We start from the raw sequence: 18,105 nt of genomic DNA on the forward strand, positions 1-18,105 counted from the left end.
TAAGTTATTAAGCTTATTCTTAATAAATAAATAAATAATAAAATTAATTTAAAATAAATTTAATACTTTAATAAGTATATTAAGTTAAAAAGAAATGCTAATTATTAAATATTAATTATAAATAATTATAAAAGCTATATATTAATTAAATTTAATTAATATTATAAGAATAATAAAATTATTATTATTAATATACTGCTATATTTATTTTACTTACTTTAGCCATTAAATATTATATTATATTTACTTTTAAAGCATGCATATAGCAATGAAATTAACTTCTTTATTCAAGCCTTTATTAATCACATTACTAAATTTAAGTTCTTTCTTATATTTAAGGCAGCCTATAATAAAACTTTTATAGCAAAAAACATTAAATTTATATTTAAAGAAGCTAAAATTTCTCCTTAAAACCTTAATTTTATAATTTTTAAGCTTAATATCTACCTATAAATTTTAATATAATCCCTCTTTATTTCTCTTTAAAAATAAAAATCTTAAATACCATTAAATGCTTAATAAATTATTTAATAATTAAGTTTTATTAAAAATAAAATCTTTGCTTATTAAAAAAGCTCCTTTATATTAATTATAAAGGCTATTAATTAATTAGCAAAGAGTGCATAAGTAATAACGCACTTACTTATTATAATAAGCAAGTAAATCCATATGCTTTAAGATGTTAATATAATACTTATTAAATGCCAAAGAATTAAAAGAACCTAAGTATAACTTAAAAAAGCACTTATAATTAAGGAATCTTAAGCTTTTATTTAAGAAAAATAAAAGGGAAAGCGGCTAGCTAATAAAATAAGTAATAATACTAAAGAAGCAATCCACAGCAAACTAATTAAAAAACGCTATGGCAACTATAGTAAGACTAAATATAATACAAGAACTTATAAGAAAAATAAAGAAGGGTTTAATTAATTAAATTCCAATTATATTATAATAAATCTAGCTTAATTAATATTAATTAATGTAAATATATTTATTTTAGCGGTTTATAGTAAACCGCGTTTTTAATAATATAATTAACATTATTTAATATAAAGTATAGTTTTCCCATTAAAAGTTAGCCTATTTAAACCAGCATTATATTTATGCCAACCCCTTTAAATTAACGAAATTAATTAAAAATAAGGAATTAAATACAGTTAGCACTAATTAATGCTAATTTTTAATAAATTAAATGCATTAAGCAGGTGCTAGCATTAATAAAAGTTAATAAATATTGCAAAAAGTGCCCACTTACTAATACTGCCCACTTATTAATAAACCACGTTATATATAATAAAAGCAGTTAAAATTTATATTATAATAAAAAGTATAATTTTAATAATATTTAAAATATTACTTAAATTTAAATATTTATTTTTAAGGAATATATAAAGAATATATAGTTTCTTTCCGTATAATAAAGGTTTTTTTTATATTTAAAATAGCCGGGAATATAATAATTATTTTATTCCTTTCTTATATATTATCGAAAATATTTAAATAACCGTATTTAATAAAATAAGCTGTATTATATAAAGTAATAATATAATTAAGGTTATTATATAATATTATAACTTAAAATTAATTATTAAGTATAATATTATTAAGTATAATTTTATTAAGTAATATAATAATATAAATAATAAAGTTTATAATTAAATAAAATTAAATAAGTTTAATATTATAATTAAAAAGGAAATTTAATAATATAGGGATTTTAAGGAATCTTAAGCTTTTTATATTAAAGTTATATATATATATATATATATTATAATAAAAAGTATATAAATAATAAAAAGTATATAAATAATAAAAAGTATATAAATAATAAAAAGTATATTTATAATAAAAAGTATATTATAATAAGTATAGGAATAGTATATATGGGCATTACGTACAGCATGCCCATGTAGTAAGTGCGTTACAGGCAATGCATAAATTTAAAGGTGCAAGGTTTAAACTAATCTTATTAATAATAGCTGCTAGCCAATGCTAGTTAGCTGCTAGCTAGCAGTTACATGCCTTGCATATAAATCACTATAGTTAGCTTATAGTTAAATAAGGGAAGGCTGCAGCTTTACTACAACCTATTCTTTATATCATAGCTAAATTAATATTAATTAATGCTTGCTTAGTAAGTATAAATAATTAGGTATTAAAGAAATAAATCTTATCCCTTAAAAGCTTATTTATTTGCAATGATTTTATTAAAGGATTTTATGTTAATAATAATATTATAAGCTGTTAAAAAGCCTAACTAAGCATTAAAAACTAATTTATAATAATAATATTTAATCTTTAATTGCATTTATTAATATAAATTATTAATAATAATAATTATAAAAAGCCTTAGTTAAAAAGCCTTCCTTAATATATTCTTAAGTAATTATAATCTTCCTTAAATATTAAAAGCTTTTTTATAATATCCTTAATTATTAAATAAATTAGCGATAAGCTTTACTTAATTTTATTTTAATTTATAGTAAATGCTTAACTTTTAAGTAAGATTAATTAATTTATGGTAAACGCTTAACTTTTGATTATATTGCCTTTACATTCTTAGCCTTCCTTATAATACCCTTAAAAGCCCTTCACGAGGCACCCTTAATTGCCAATGCCCTTGCTTATAACTGCTATAAGAAGCCCTTGATCGGCACCCTTAAGAAGCCCTTGCTTAGCACCCTTAAGAAGCCCTTGCTTAGCACCCTTAAGAAGCCTTCTTTTGCAATCAATGCCCCTTAAGGCACTTACTTAACGCCCTAAGCCCTTTAACCCTTTAAAAGACCCCTAAATACTTAATAAAGCATAAGGCGCTTAAATACTTTAAAGTATTGGTAAATAACGTTTCTTTTGGGCGATTTATGCATTTAATTAGCATGCTTAATTAAAATACTTTAAAGTGTTAGCAAAAGAAGCAATTCTTTTAGCTAGTTTAAAACCATTAAGGGGGATAATTAAGATTTACTACAGGTTTAATTATCTAAATAACTTAATTAAATCTTTAAGATATTTACCTTTTAATAATAGTTAATATTTAATTAATAAGCATAATCTTCCCTTTTTCTAATACTCTCCTTATTAACACCCTTTAATAAGATCTTAAGCATAAATTGCTTTAAAGCTAGTAAAGGTTAATTTACTAAGTAGTAATAGCATTTAAGCGCCACTACTTATAAGTAAATGATTTAAGAGCTGATTATTAATTTATAAGCGTAGCGTAAGAATATTCTTTCCCTTTTTTTTGCCTTATAATTAATTATTATAAGATTTACTTAATGGTAATAACCTTTGTATTAATAATAGCTCCTTTTTTTAATAAAGAAGAGGTTATTAATATATTAAATAATTATAAGAAGTACTTAGCTTATAATTAAAATCTTTTTAAAAACTTTTAATATAAGTTTAATAAATAAATAAAGGAATGCTTTTAAAAAATTAATTAATAGCTTTTCCATAAGCTTAAATAAATACTTTGCTATTATAAAGTTTATATAGGATATAATTGCATATTAATAGCCAAGACATTAATTGCTTTATTAATTAATAATAAAGGTAATTAACTAGAAATGCTTAAATGGCCTTAAGAAGAGTTTATGGCAATAACCTTTTACTTATAATTAAAAGCATATAAACATTAACAGGAGCTTTTTAAAGAAAAAAAGCCTAAGCTAATTAAAATAAAGCTAACTATTATAAAGCAACCACCTTCTCTTTTTTATTAATTACAACCTCTTTATTAGCCGGTAATGCCCTTAGCACAAGCCTTATAATAATAACCTTTTTTGCAATAATAACCTTCTTTTTACTAGGAAACATAATAGCAATAATAATTATTAATTTAGGCTTAATTTATCCCTTAAGCACCTTAGCTAACTTAATAATAAAAAGAAAGAAGCTGCTAAAATAATAATTAATTAATTAAAGCATAGTATTTAAATATTTTAGAGTTTTAAAGTATTGGCAATTAAATAATTTAATTAAGCGATTTAAGTACTTAAAGCGTTTAGGCATATTTATACTTAAACACTCGCACTTAATTCATTAAAGCAATGGCTATAAGGTATTTAGCCCCTTATAGCCCCTTAAAGAATAAGATATTTATATTAACTAAGCGATTTAATTAGCTAAGCAATGATTTAAAGGAAAAGCATGATTTTAAAGCATTTATATATATATATATATAAAAGACTATTAATATGGGAATAGTATGTATGGGCATTATATATAGCGTGCCTATGTAATAAGTGCGCTATAGGCAATGCATAAATTTAAAGGTATAAGATTTAAATTAATCTTATTAATAGTAGCTATTAATTAGTGTTAGCTAATTGCCAGCTAGTAGTTATATACCCCGCGTATAAACCACTATAGCTAGCCTATAGCTAAACAAGGGAAGGCTATAGCTTTGCTGCAACCTACCCTCCATACCATAACTAAATTAATTACACACTTTATTTATCTATCACTAACCATATAAAAGCCAAATCAACAATAAGAAATATATTATAATTTATAATAAAAACTAATAATATATAACTTATTATATACTTATTATTATAAATAATAAAAAGTATATTATAATAAAAATTAATAATATATAACTTATTATATATTTATTATTATAAATAATAAAAAGAATATTTATAATAAAAAGTATATTATAAATTATAATATATAACTTATTATATATATATTAATAATTATTATTATAAATAAAATAAAGTTTATTTATAATAAGAAATATATTTTAATATAAATTAATAATATATAAGTTATATAACTTATTATTTATTTATTATTATAAATAATAAAAAGTATATTATAAAAACTAATAATATAAAATAAGTTTTACTTTTATAAACTTTATAAAAATTAAAAATACTTTATAAGCTTTATAAACTTATTTATTTTATAAAGATTATAAAGAAAATAATTATATAATAATATAAAAATAATTATTTTTTAATTACTTATTTAAATCTTTAAAAAAATAAAAAAGTAGCAACTCTTAAGCTTATTAAGAATTTTACTAAGAATTAAATTTAAGCTTTTAACTTTAAATAATTAATATTTTAATTATTAAATTATAAGATCATTAATAATAAGCTTAAATATTGTTACTTTAAAAAATCTTAATTTTAAGGAGTATATATACTTTATTTAAAGAGTTAAAGTATTATTTTTATTAAAGATTTACTTATAAATAAGGTTAAAAGTATATATAATTTAATAATATAAAAGGAAAGAGTTATAATAATATTTATTATATATTTATGTTTAAATATATAAAAATAAAAACTTATATTTAAATATATAAAGTTTTATTATTAATATATATACCTTTATAACCCTTATAAAATAAGTAGTATTATAAGGCTTTTAGGGCGTTTTTAAACCTTATAAGGCTTATAAAAGTAAAGGTTGTTTAATAAGCTTAAAAATATTAATTATAAATTATAAAAATAATATTATATATTATTTAACTTAAAATATTTAAAAGTATTTATTATTAAAGTTTTACTTAATATAATATTATTATATAATAATTATAATTAAATATAATATAAGTATAAAAATAATATATATTATTTAATAAGATTATATATATATTAATTATAATAATATTTATTTATAAACAATATTTAATTAAAACTTTAAATATTTAATTAATTATTATATTATATTTAACTTTATTATATAAAATATAAATATATATATATATATTATATTAAATATTAATAATATAATTATAAAGTTTAATATTATTAATTTAAATAAATAAATTTTCTTTTCTCTTTATATAAAAAACCCTTATTAGTTTTTCATTTTTTTATATATATATTAAATTAATTAAATAATCTTCCTTTATATCATTTTATAGAGAAACAAATTAGTAAAATTTTAATATAACTAAATAATAAGAATATATATTAAATATAAAGTTATATATCTGCCCGTATTTTTAAAAACAAGGTTTTATACTTCATTTTATTATAACTTATTATTATATATTAATATATATTATATATATATATATCATCATAATCCTTAAATTCTGGAAAATATAATGATATAATAAAATAAATAATTAAATAAGTATTAAAATAGTTAAATAAGTAGTTAAATAATTAATTAAATAAGTAGTTAAATAAGTAGTTAAATAAGGAATTAAATAAATAGTTAAATAATATTATTTTTATATTATTATATAAAGCTTTTTATATAATTATTTATTTATTTATTTATAATTTTTTTTTCTTTTTTTCTTTTTTTCTTTTTTTTTTTTTTTTTTTTTTTTTTTTTTTTTTTTTTTTTTTTTTTTTTTTTTTTTTTTTTTTTTTTTTTTTTTTTTTTTTTCTTTTTTTCTTTTTTTTTTTTTTCTTTTTTTTTTTTTTTTTTTTTTTTTTTTTTTTTTTTTTTTTTTTTTTTTTTTTTTTTTTCTTTTTTTTTTTTTTTTTTTTTTTTTTTTTTTTTTTTTTTTTTTTTTTTTTTTTTTTTTTTTTTCTTTTTTTTTTTTTTTTTTTTTTCTTTTTTTTTTTTTTTTTTTTTTTTTTTTTTTTTTTTTTTTTTTTTTTTTTTTTTTTTTTTTTTTTTTTTTTTTTTTTTTTTTTTTTTTTTTTTTTTTTTTTTTTTTTTTTCTTTTTTTTTTTTTTTCTTTTTTTCTTTTTTTCTTTTTTTCTTTTTTTCTTTTTTTCTTTTTTTCTTTTTTTCTTTTTTTCTTTTTTTCTTTTTTTCTTTTATTTCTTTTAATTCTTTAACTATTAAATTTTCTTTATTTTTAAATAATAATTATTTAAAAATAAAGAAAAAGTTATGTATTAAAAAAAAATATATATTTATAATTCTTAAATTTAACTGTATTTTCTTAAATTTATTATAACTTTAATTAAACTTTATAATTTTAAAAAAGTGTATTATGTATTAATACTGTATTAATATTAATACAAATTAATACAAAGGTTAATAATATAAATATAAATACAAATATACATACATAATACAAAGCCTTTAATAATATAAATACAAATATAAATACATTAATATAAATACAAATACAAATACAGTATTATGTATTAATATAAATATAAATACATAATGCACTAATACTGTCACAGCTCTGCCTATACTTAAAGTTAAGGGTATAAAGATTAATTAATAAGTTAATTATTATATTAATGCTACTTTCTTTTTATTTATTACCTTTCTTAAGCTTCTTTTATTTATATATAAAGTTAATATTATTATTATTAAGTTCCTTATTATTTTTATTAACTTTAATAATATTTATTTACTTAATAAAAACTTTTTTAAAAGCCTTTAAATAATAGTTTTATTATTAATTATTACTTATACTTATATATTTAAATTAGCATTAATAATATTTATATATATACTATTCGTTTTAATGTAATATTATTATTATAAAAAGTTTCCTTTATTATAATAATAATAATTAATTTTATAATAAGGACCCTTAAAGCATTGCTATATTTATATTAGCTTTTTATAAGCCTTAAAGATAAGTAATTAATTATTATTCATTATAATTATTATATAAATAGTAATTAACCCTTTTTAAGGGCTTTATAATAATAATAACGTTTTAATTAAAAGAATACTTTTTAAGTACTTAGCTGTTAATAAATTATTTGCTAAGCTAAGCATTAACTTTATTAATAAGGGGGGCTTAAAACTCTTAATATTTAATTATCTAAGCATTATAATGCTATAAAGCGTTATTTATATTATTAAGAGTATTACTTTATAAATATATATAATTATGAAATAATAAGAACCCTTATTTAATAAAAGCATCTTTATAATTTTATTATTAAAAAGTTTTCTCTTTAAATGCCTTTTAATTCTCTTTATTATACCTAATTAAATTAAAAATATTCTTATTTAAAGCTAATAACCTACCTTAAATAAAACTTATAATAGCTTAATTATTATATTCTTTATATTAATAAGCTTAGCCTTAATTTAATCCTTTATTTTAAAGAAAAAATCTTCAAGTAATAAATTAATATTAAAAACTTTGTACCTATTATTATTAAATATAAAGCTTTATTACTTTATTAATAATATTAAAAAAGCTTTTATGCTAATAACTTTTATATATAATATTAAAAATGCTTTTCTTAATAACTTTCTTAATAGGAAATAGCTTTTTAGCTCCTTAATATTACTACCTTTAATATTATTAATTAATAATAATAATTTAAATATACCTAATATTTCTTAGCTAGCATAAGCATTCTTAGCTTTATTTAAGTTACTTAAAGCATTATTTTTATTAAAAATAACTTTAAAGGCAACCTTCTTAATATTCTTAATAATATATTAAGTAATATATTAAATAGCTATTTATTTATCTTATAAGGGCTTTAATTAAGCTGCTAGCTTTTATTTTATAATAATAATAGCCTTTATCTTTATTATTAACTTCTTTATATATAATAATATTATTAATTAATTAATATATGCCTTATTAATAAAGTAAATAACTTAGCGTTATAAATAAATATATAGTTATAATAACTAAGCTTTTGCTTTTTAAGAGCTATTAAAATAAGTTTTTAATTAATTTAAATAAGCTATAATTACTTTAAGCTAGGGTTAATAAAGCATATGCTTCCTTATATAATAAGCTTAAGTTAATTCTATTATTCTTAACCATTTTAAAGATAAATGCAAAATAGGGTTATAATAACTTCTCTTTTATTAAATTAAGTACGTAATAATGTTAATAAGGGTGTTTATGAGAATCTTAATGCATATTCCGCATTCACAGCCAAATTTTAGTGCGGGGGGGGACAGCTGACCAAAGCGACAGGGGGGGCTGCACTTCGTTTTCCACAGACAGCGGCAGAACCTGCCGGAATCTGAGGACCCACATAGATCATACATAGTCTATCCTACACTAGTGTACAGAGTTCAGTGGATACAGTTCGGTTGGCAAGATGACTGACACGCTGGATCTGCAAGCAAAAGGGGCAATTCGTAGGTAAGGACGGCTGAAAAGGAACCAAGATGATCCTTCGCGCGACAGGCGCGTAAAATTCTCAGCCGCATACTAGGGATGCAACAGTCCAGTCACATTGCCTGATCAAAGACATGTTTAAAACAGGGAGCAAGCAAGGTTTTTAATAGGCACTTGGGGGCGCAGCTTCAGCTGGGAAATATCATATGAAGGCCTGAAGTCTCTCACAGCCATGCAGACATTCCCTCCAGGCTGCCAGGCATATCAAACATCCATCTCCACTGCACCTCACCTCCTTCGCAGTCTTAACTCAATCCAAAAGCTTGTGCGCTTTTTTCTTCTTGTTTCTTGCCAATGACTGTAAGAGCAGACCGGAGAGGCATGCGAAACTGTTGGCACAGCCACCTTGTCAGCCTGAAGATCATCAGCAGTTCAGTGGTGAAACAAGTGTGTGGTCTTTTGTTCAGGTCGTGGACGAACGCCCTTCTGCTCTTTGTTCCAACAGGTATTGCCGTTAACGCCGTATCTGCACCAGCAGTTGTAGTTCTCGTTGTCAATTTCTTGGCCGCTATGGGACTACTAGGCCTAGGAGATGCCATTCTCAGAGGTATCACGTCGAGAATCGGCACAAAATATGGGTTCCTACTCTACATATCCGCCAGGTACGCGAGCGTCAGATCTCGCGTGTCGGTTATACTGACACGTTGGAACAGCAACTTGATGCAAGCGATATCGGGCATCGTTTTGATTCGCAACGGCGAGATTGTGATGATGCAAATGTCCTTGATAGGGACCCTGCAAGCCAACCTATTGCTCCTCCCTGCTCTATCTGTGTTTTACGCCACCCTTCGACAGAAGAGTATGGTCCATGAGTATAGGGTTACAAAGAAATACACTCTTCTGCTATTCTTGGCGACTGGCGGATTGGTCGCACCAACGGTATTCGACCTAGAAACGACCTTGCCCACAGCTTCCACGGCGGGCTTGTCCCGGGGCACTTCTGTTTTGCTGATGATCGCATACGGAGGATATCTATTCTTTCAGTTATCAACACATAAGGCATTCTTCGCGAGTGATCAGTCGTTTAATCAATGCCCCAACCGGAGAGGTAACGCCCACGTCGTGGAGAATGCAACGCTCGAGCACAGTCCCGCACCAGAAGGACAAGTGACAGAGGCAGGGGAGCTCTCAATCTGGACAGCATTCTTCATGTTCGTCGCAACAACGGCTCTTCTCTATTTCTGCGTCGACTACGTTGTTAACAGTGTTCTGGAGCTAAGGGAGATACACGATTCCCCAAGTCTCGGCTTCAGTGGCTACATCCTGATACCCATCCTCAATTGCGACTTAGCCGCGGTTGAGCAGGTGGAATGGTCAATGGATTCGGTCTTGACATTCACATTTGACAAATCATTACAGTTGGCTTTGTTTTTCTCTCCGTTCCTGGTCATGGTGGCTTGGGGCGCAGGTTTCGAGGACGCAAGCCTATCTTTCGACATAGTAGCAGTGACCACGCTGTTCACGTCTGTCTACTTGGTAAATGCTCTCTCTGCCTCAGGGGAGTTCAACTGGTCAGTGAATTTTCTGAATTTACTTATTGAACTATACACCCCTTTTCATGCTTGGGAGAGATGCTGACAGAATAAAATGCCAGGCTACATGGAATTACGATGATGGCATTGTACGCTGTTTTGTGTCTTACTGTGTCATTTTATCCAGTTCGACTGGACAACTGGAAGGGTCCTGGACCGAGTTCAGCTGGTATGGTCTAGATACCGTGTGCCTCAGAGGTACTTAACGGCTAAACACCGCGTTATTACATTCTGTCTAGATTTCATCATTTCCATCTCCTCATGAAGTTCTCTACTTGTAAATATAGAATGCCAGATCGGCCCCAGGCATACTCTCCATAGCAGCCCTTCCATTCCCCATGAACTTGAACCTGTTTCTTGATCTGTATTCAATATCGAAGTCTTCGGGCCGCAGCTCTTTTATCATCTCGTGGTATGTAATCGCGCTTCCACCCCAGACAGCCGTGACACGCCCGTCAACGCGATGATTCTTATACCACGACCTACATCCGCCCGACCAAACCAATGTCTGCATAATCTCATCAGCATAAGAGTTAAACTCCTCCACCGCCTCTGGCTTTGGATCAATGAATCTTTGGATCAGGCCAGTCAGTAATTCGGTCTTGTCTTACCGCATTTGGTCGAAAACCATTTTCACAGTGGGTATCGGGCACTTACTTGATATCCTCGTACGCTATCTTCTTCACCCATTTACACATCCACTCGGCGCTCCATTGCAACTGGCTCATCAAACTTCCATGTCCCACTGGACTATTGGGCCCACCAAACACGAAGAAGTTTGGAAACCCAGCCGCCATCAGACTCAAGTACGAATACGGCTCTTCCTCCCAGTACTGAGCCAAGCTGACACCCGTCCGTCCAATAAGCGGCCACGGCGGCCGGTGGCTCACGTCAAACCCCGTCGCGCACACAATGGCGTCCAGATCAAACTCCTCCCCACCGTGCGTGCGGATACCAGACGCCGTGACGCGCTCGATGCCGTCGGTGACGAGCGAGACATTATCCCTCGTGAACGCCTCCAGGTACCCCGGCCCTGGCGTTGCGCGGCGGCAGCCCACCTCCCAGTCCGGGATCAGCTTGCCTGCGAGCTCATCGTCGCCCCCGAGGCGCTCCCGCATGGCCTGGGCCGTCGCCCCGAACGCCTCCTCCTGCGCGCGGCTGCCCTTCACGTACAGCTCGAAGCCCGTGTTGGTCGCCTGCTGCAGGCGCCTCCGGTACTGCTTCAGGCTGTCGGGGTTTTCCGCGAACGCCCGCTTCTCGGCGTCCGTGTAGGTGTAGTTCGCGGCGCCGTCGATGGCCGCCGAGCCCAGCCCGGCGGTGATCCACGTCGGGTGGCGCATGAAGCTGAACAGATGCGCCGCCCCGGGGGCGAGTTGGGGCAGAATTTGTATCGCGGAGCTGCCGTTCCCTATGATACCGATGCTCTTTCCGTTATAGTCATACTCGCCCTGTGAGTCCCACCCCGCGCTGTGCGCGAGGTGGCCTTGGAAATCGTGCAGGCCCGGTATTGAAGGCCAGCGCCAGTGCGAGAGGAAGCCCGTGGCGGAGACGAGGACGTCGCACGTGTCGACGACCATCTCGTCCGTGTCCACACGCCGGACTCTGAGATGCCACCTCCCATCTGCCTCGTCGAATCTGGCATGCTCGACCCTGTGGTTCAGCTTCACATCCCGGTCGAGACTGTATTTGGCCACCGTCCGCTTGAAATAAGCCAGAACCTCTGCGCCGCTGGCGTAAAACGAGCTCCAATTAGGATTGGGCTGAAGGGATTGTGAGTCTTACCACACACTTTCTTGCGTACGAGGTAAGCCGGCTTTCGGCCAAGCACCTCTGAGATGGGAGACAAGATGATACGCAGACACACCTCGAAAGGGAAGGCGTACAAGTGTGCCGGGATGTCACACGCCACCCCCGGATAAGTGTTAACAAGCCACGTGCCACCAATATCCTCGTTCGCTTCGTAGATCGTATGCTCCACCAGTGGCTCCTCCCTCCCATCGATCCCTTCCGCAGTCATCTTGTGCTCGTGTTGTATCTTGTAAGCGAATCCCATTCCGGCCACAGCGGCGCCGATGGTGACGACTTGGAGGCGACGCGTGGGCGTGCCTAGGGGTTTTTGGTAGAGGGGGACCCATGAAGGAGGCAGTGGCTTGCCATATCGGGTCTTGGTGCCCGGGACTGTTCCGTTGGCGGTATTAGGAGCGTTCGATGAATCCATTGGTTGGAATTGATGCGATACACCGTCTATTCTTCGCACATGTAAGATATTAGAGCTGGCTGCGACTTTAACAAACACGGTAACAGTGCATCCTTAGCAATGGCCAACTGAGACGGTTGCCGCACACAGGAATACCTGTCTATCGAATTGAAACAGCTGCCCTGGCTTTCGGCTTAAGAGGCATAGGTTCGCCAAGGGAGTTCAGGCCAGAGGCTTGTGAGATGTTTCACTAATGTACAGAGAAGTGTCGAGCGAAAAGCGGGGATCGACTACACATGTAATCATACACGAGAGCTTTGCTTGTCCTCCACATCGACAGCTGGACAGCTTGGATTGAGTGTCGTCATCGACCTTTCCGAAGAAAGATATATGTCGTACATCTGTACCCGCAGCGCAAACAGCATCTAGCCGAATACGGATCCCGGGACAATGTCATGGGAACGGGGATGCGGGGCCCCGCACGCCGCGCCACGATGTTTCCATCAGCTTAGTCCTGCTCCTCTATTTTCTTCCTCCATGTTCTCTGTTGTCAGTAATTCTACTTCCCGTCTCGGCTGAGTCGGCATACAGTAAAAATTCCCTGTGCATTTTCCGTTGGTTCATGTCTACGAACCAAACTTCTCACACGAGCGATATCATCTCACAAGCCAGTCTCACATCATGCGTGCTCTCCGATACTACGGCATTAAGGATATCCGCTTGGACGATATCCCCGAGCCAGATTGTCGGCCGGGCTGTGTCAAGATCAAGCCAGGCTTTGTTGGCATCTGCGGCAGCGACATGTCTGTAAGCCCACCTGTGCCCAGAATTCATAAGCTAACTCAGTCCGCCGGCCAGCCATCTATACTTCGATGAAGCCGTAGCTACCAAGTCCGATTTTAAGCACCCGCTGGCCAAGGAGGGGATGCCCATCGTCTTCGGCCACGAGTTCGGCGGGGTGGTGACGGAGGTTGGGGACGGCGTCACGCGCGCCCGCGTCGGCGACCTCGTGGCCGTCCGCCCGTCGCTGTACGACGGGACCTGCGACTCCTGCGTCGCGGGGCACACCAACGTGTGCCAGTACTGGGGCTGGCTTGGAATCCACGCCAACGGGGGCCTGGCCGAGGCGGCCGTCGTCGAGGAGAAGACGGTGTTCCGCCTCCCCCAGGGGACGAGCCCCGAGGTCTCGGCCTTGGTCGAGCCACTTGCCGTGGGCTGGCACGCGACGCGCCTGGCGCGGGACTTGACCCCCGCGTCGACGGCGCTCATAGTGGGCGGGGGCCCGATCGGCTTTGCCGTGTACTTCGCCCTCCGCGCCCAGGGCCTGACGAGGATCGTGGTCAGTGAGGTCTCGCAGGCGCGGCGTGACATGCTGGCGGCGCTCGGCGCCGAGCACGTCGTCTCCCCCGCCGAAACAGATGTTCCGGCCATGGTCCGGCAGCTATCCGGACCAGGCGGCCGGGGCGCCCACGCGGTTTTCGACTGTGCTGGGCTACCAGTCACCCTCAGCACGGCCCTGGAGGCGCTGCGGCCGCGGGGTACTATTGTCAACATCGCCCTTCGTGCCGAGCCCGTGCCACAGGTGGACCTCAACCTTTATCTGCATAAAGAGGCGACCCTGGTGAGCTCGATGGCTTATCAGGAGAGTGACTGGGAAGAGGTTATCGAGGCCCTCGGAGATGGGAGGATAAAGCCGGAGGCATTGATTACTGGCAAGATTGAGATGAAAGATCTGGTTGAGAAGGGGATTAAGGTTTTAAATAAGCCCGGACAGCAGCATTGTAAGATTTTAATTAGCGTGCAAGACTAGATAACCTTGTGATTGTACTTGAATCACTGCGATATTCTCAACCCCTAGAACCTGTGTAGTGTGAACCCCTGCCCTGGCAATATTAATAGTGCCGATCTCTTCAATGTAGTCTACGGCAAAGAGTTCTAGATGATGCTTCAGCATCGCTGGACAGGTAGGTCTCTTTTCTACAACGAATATCGAGCACCAGATAATCCAAGCCAAAAAGTGACCATAGATCCATCCCTCTTGGGTTCACTACTCTCTCAATCTGACGTGCACCGGCATGCCGTCTTTGGGGTGGACAATGCCAGTACCGACCTCATACAAGCGACGCCCATTTACCGTATGCGAAGGTGTAGCCTTTGAGCCCCTGAAGGTCTGTCAGTTTCTGCACTACAAGAATGTCACAGGCGATTCTCGGAATCTGGTCCCTCACCTTTCCTCGTCCCACTCGGTCCATGCTTCTTCGATATCAAACGTACGAGCTGTGAGAACCAGCACAAGCCTGAGTTCTATCATGGCCAGCTCCATTCCGATGCAGTTTCGCGGTCCAAGAGAAAAGGGCGCCCAGGAATTGGCGGTAGGATGCAGTGAGGCGTCAGGTGATGTCCATCGTTCGGGCAGAAAGTCATGGGGTCTCTGCCAGTACTGCGGGTGGCGCTGAAGTCCGGGGGGTGACAACCACAGTCCGAAGCCTTCCATCGGATACCTGACCGACGAGTTCGTCGCCGTCAGGTAGAATCCAGGCAGCGGTTCACGCACGGTTGCTGCTATAGGGTATAGCCGCAACGTCTCTTTGATAACGGCCTGCGTGTACGGAAGTGACTGTAAGAGATGAGGAGACGTGGTCAAGATCTCGGCAGCCTTGTCCACCTCCGGGCCAAGTACCGCATCGTGCTCGGCTCGAACCTTCTCCAGGTAGCTAGGATTGTCCTGTAGCAGTTTGAACATAAAGCAGATCGTCGAGGCGGTCGTGTCGTGACCAGCAAAGAGAAAGATTTTCAGGTTGGCGATGAGCCTGTCCACGAACTCGGCAGTGGGTTTATTCTTCGACGCGTTCGGCTCATCGGTACCGACGTGTTTGATGGCCAGGTCAACAATGGTCTTCTTCTGCGTGTTTTCTGCGGTCGACTCCAGCTTTCTCTGTATCTGTGGGAGCAGGAACTCGCGCATAGTTCTGTTGTTGCGAGCCACTGATGCACGATGCCATGGCATGCGACCCAGCATCAGTGCTTGCGCGGGGTTCGACATCATCCCCATCAAGCGCACCTGATCCAGGAGGGCGCTTTTCAAATTGCTGTCCGATTCACGGGTTTGTTCGTGCAGGCGGACGTCGCTAAGGATGGTCAGCATATGATTGCGGGCTTGGTGGAACGGTGGAATGATCATGTGCCCGTGCTTAGGAAGGTAACTGCGTGGGAGAGTAGAGGACCTTCATATATGGTGCTCACGACCCTCGATGCGAGGCCCTCTGGCGAGTGACTTACAGTGCTGCCCGGCAGATGATATCAAACGTCAGATTTGTCGTTCTCTTCTCGAGTTGGAACACCGAACCCCAAGCTCCACCCTTGCCTGCCATTTCCTTGAGTCCTTCGACAAACACATTCGCCTCTTCGATTACTTCAGGCAAGATCGCAGTCAAGTTCCTCTGACTGAACCCGGGACTGAACCGGGAACGCCAAGTTTTCCATATCTGTCCCTCTGTGCAGAGAATGTCAATGCACGAGGTCAGAGGTCCGACAAAATCATGTAAACTGCTGTTCTTCGGCAGGCTCTGAACCGTCGTAAACTGGGATGCAGCAACTGGGTCGGTTACCAGGGCCAAAGAGTGGGTAATTGGCCAGAGGTCCAAATACACCACTGGGGGCGGGTAGTCCAAGTCGGGGAAATAATTCTTGCAATTTTCGATGATCCAAGTATGGAACCTGTAGATGTTGACATCTAGAGGATGACTCTTTCGGAAGTCGGAAAAAATAGGCAAATGACCGAACAATAACGAGTGAGGCAATACTGGCTATTCACTAGTCAGTTTTAGGATACCCGGTCAAGTAGGCCGCACACCACGTTCGCATGAGACAGCACTTACAAGTCCCTGCGCCTGTAGTGACCTCACTCTTGTCCTATTGACATAGCCTCGGTGAAGAAATCTTGCCACTGCAATCGCAATTATGGCTATGAGCCCCTTGGTGAGAAGTGGCATCATCGCAGTAAACGCCATACCGCCTCGTAGTTTCTGGCAATCGATGTTACAAGAGTGAGCTTTTCACCGGTTGCTTACTTAGAATTATTGAAGTCATGCATGGTGTGGGTGTGCTCTTTATTTAGTCTCAATAGCTGGCTTTAAGTCATGCGGTGATCCAACGGGATGGCCCACACAAATTCGGCGCGCAACCTTGGTGAAGCAAGAAGGATCGTAAATTTCCACAGAGCAGGGGACCAGAGGTGGGGTACCAAACTTCGAAGTAATATGGCGACTCGACGGGGAACTCGGGCAGGATTCAGGACTCGGCGGTGTAGAAGCCAACAGGCGCGCGTTGGAGCCAACTACGCCGTACACTAAAAGGCGTTGGCGCCACCGTTCACATTCATTGGCCAGTTTGTTTCTTGGTCGGCTCCTGTATCCACCTAAAGAACTAAGAAGAAAGGCCCGCATGATAAACGTTCAGCCCTCAAGGATATAGCGCTGCACAGATCCATCCAACTGACATGGATTACAAACCAAATTCCAGAGACCCACTGGCTGGCCTCACATACGTTGGAGGCACAAAGGCCGTGTCACTTTGGGAGATTGGTGAAGGGGCCAATATTTCAGTTTAATTTCACATCGTCAAAGTCTGAGCAGAGAGAACAAAGTCAAATGTGAATATTAAGTTGACCACATGCTGGCCTGCCATTGGAGACTGCCGCTGCATGTACGGAGTACCATTTACGACGAATGTCCCGGAACCTCCGAGCCGAGGAATTGAGGCTGATGCAGTCAACAGAATACGAGAAAACGGCAGGCTCGCACTGGCAGCTGTAGTGACGATGTGATCGAACAAAATGAAAGAAGAAAACGAAAAAGTAAAAAGGCGGAATTCCCAACTCCAGAGAATTGAGCGTTGGCGGGACTCCAGATTATTGTTGCTAACTCGCGCCTTAGCAACCAAAGCAGGGTACAAACAGTGTTCCCAACCCTTCACGTAACCCAGACCGACAGCATCCAGAACCAACTGACAAAAGACCACAGGGGCAAATATACTATGGGCAGTCGCTCGTGAGACAATTGACTCGAATGACGGAAACAGAATCGTGTGCTCGATGCCGCAGAACAATTAAGAGGCCAATATATGGAGGCGATAGAGCATGCTCTCTGTCCCTGGGGTTGGGTAATGTTAGCCGAGACATTTCCTAGTCACGGTGTCAACCCGCTTTTCAAAAGTAAAGACTTTCAGCAGGCTTGTGAGAACACAGCTACAATTGTGCTATGTTCCAGAAGCGTTATCCTCTTAGTAGGAAGAAGTCATCTTGTTAGTGCGAAGAGGCACGATGCTACACTATA

At 35.7% G+C, this 18,105-nt stretch overlaps 4 protein-coding genes across 4 annotated transcripts; 2 read left to right on the plus strand and 2 right to left on the minus strand.

The window, feature by feature from the left end:
* Nucleotides 1-9,553: 9,553 nt before the first annotated feature.
* INS49_007235 (uncharacterized protein) lies at nucleotides 9,554-10,755 on the plus strand (the record flags this gene model as incomplete). The annotated part of the gene is made up of 3 exons (XM_043168000.1): nucleotides 9,554-9,645; nucleotides 9,697-10,554; nucleotides 10,638-10,755. 3 exons carry the CDS (start codon nucleotides 9,554-9,556, stop codon nucleotides 10,753-10,755), a joined length of 1,068 nt encoding a protein of 355 aa, XP_043029144.1.
* Nucleotides 10,756-10,846: 91 nt separating this feature from the next.
* Nucleotides 10,847-12,793, minus strand: INS49_007236 (uncharacterized protein; the record flags this gene model as incomplete). Its single annotated transcript, XM_043168001.1, has 3 exons — nucleotides 10,847-11,147; nucleotides 11,233-12,335; nucleotides 12,440-12,793. The coding sequence occupies 3 exons, from the start codon at nucleotides 12,791-12,793 to the stop codon at nucleotides 10,847-10,849; spliced, it is 1,758 nt and encodes a 585-aa protein (XP_043029145.1).
* A 660-nt stretch (nucleotides 12,794-13,453) lies between these two features.
* Nucleotides 13,454-14,711, plus strand: INS49_007237 (uncharacterized protein; the record flags this gene model as incomplete). The annotated part of the gene is made up of 3 exons (XM_043168002.1): nucleotides 13,454-13,579; nucleotides 13,665-14,553; nucleotides 14,692-14,711. The coding sequence occupies 3 exons, from the start codon at nucleotides 13,454-13,456 to the stop codon at nucleotides 14,709-14,711; spliced, it is 1,035 nt and encodes a 344-aa protein (XP_043029146.1).
* Nucleotides 14,712-14,996: 285 nt separating this feature from the next.
* On the minus strand, nucleotides 14,997-16,764 carry INS49_007238 (uncharacterized protein; the record flags this gene model as incomplete). The annotated part of the gene is made up of 3 exons (XM_043168003.1): nucleotides 14,997-15,900; nucleotides 16,052-16,578; nucleotides 16,651-16,764. The coding sequence occupies 3 exons, from the start codon at nucleotides 16,762-16,764 to the stop codon at nucleotides 14,997-14,999; spliced, it is 1,545 nt and encodes a 514-aa protein (XP_043029147.1).
* Nucleotides 16,765-18,105: the final 1,341 nt, after the last annotated feature.

Source organism: Diaporthe citri, assembly GCF_014595645.1.
Source record: "Diaporthe citri strain NFHF-8-4 chromosome Unknown scaffold_2, whole genome shotgun sequence".
NCBI classification, from domain to species: Eukaryota; Fungi; Ascomycota; class Sordariomycetes; order Diaporthales; family Diaporthaceae; genus Diaporthe; species Diaporthe citri.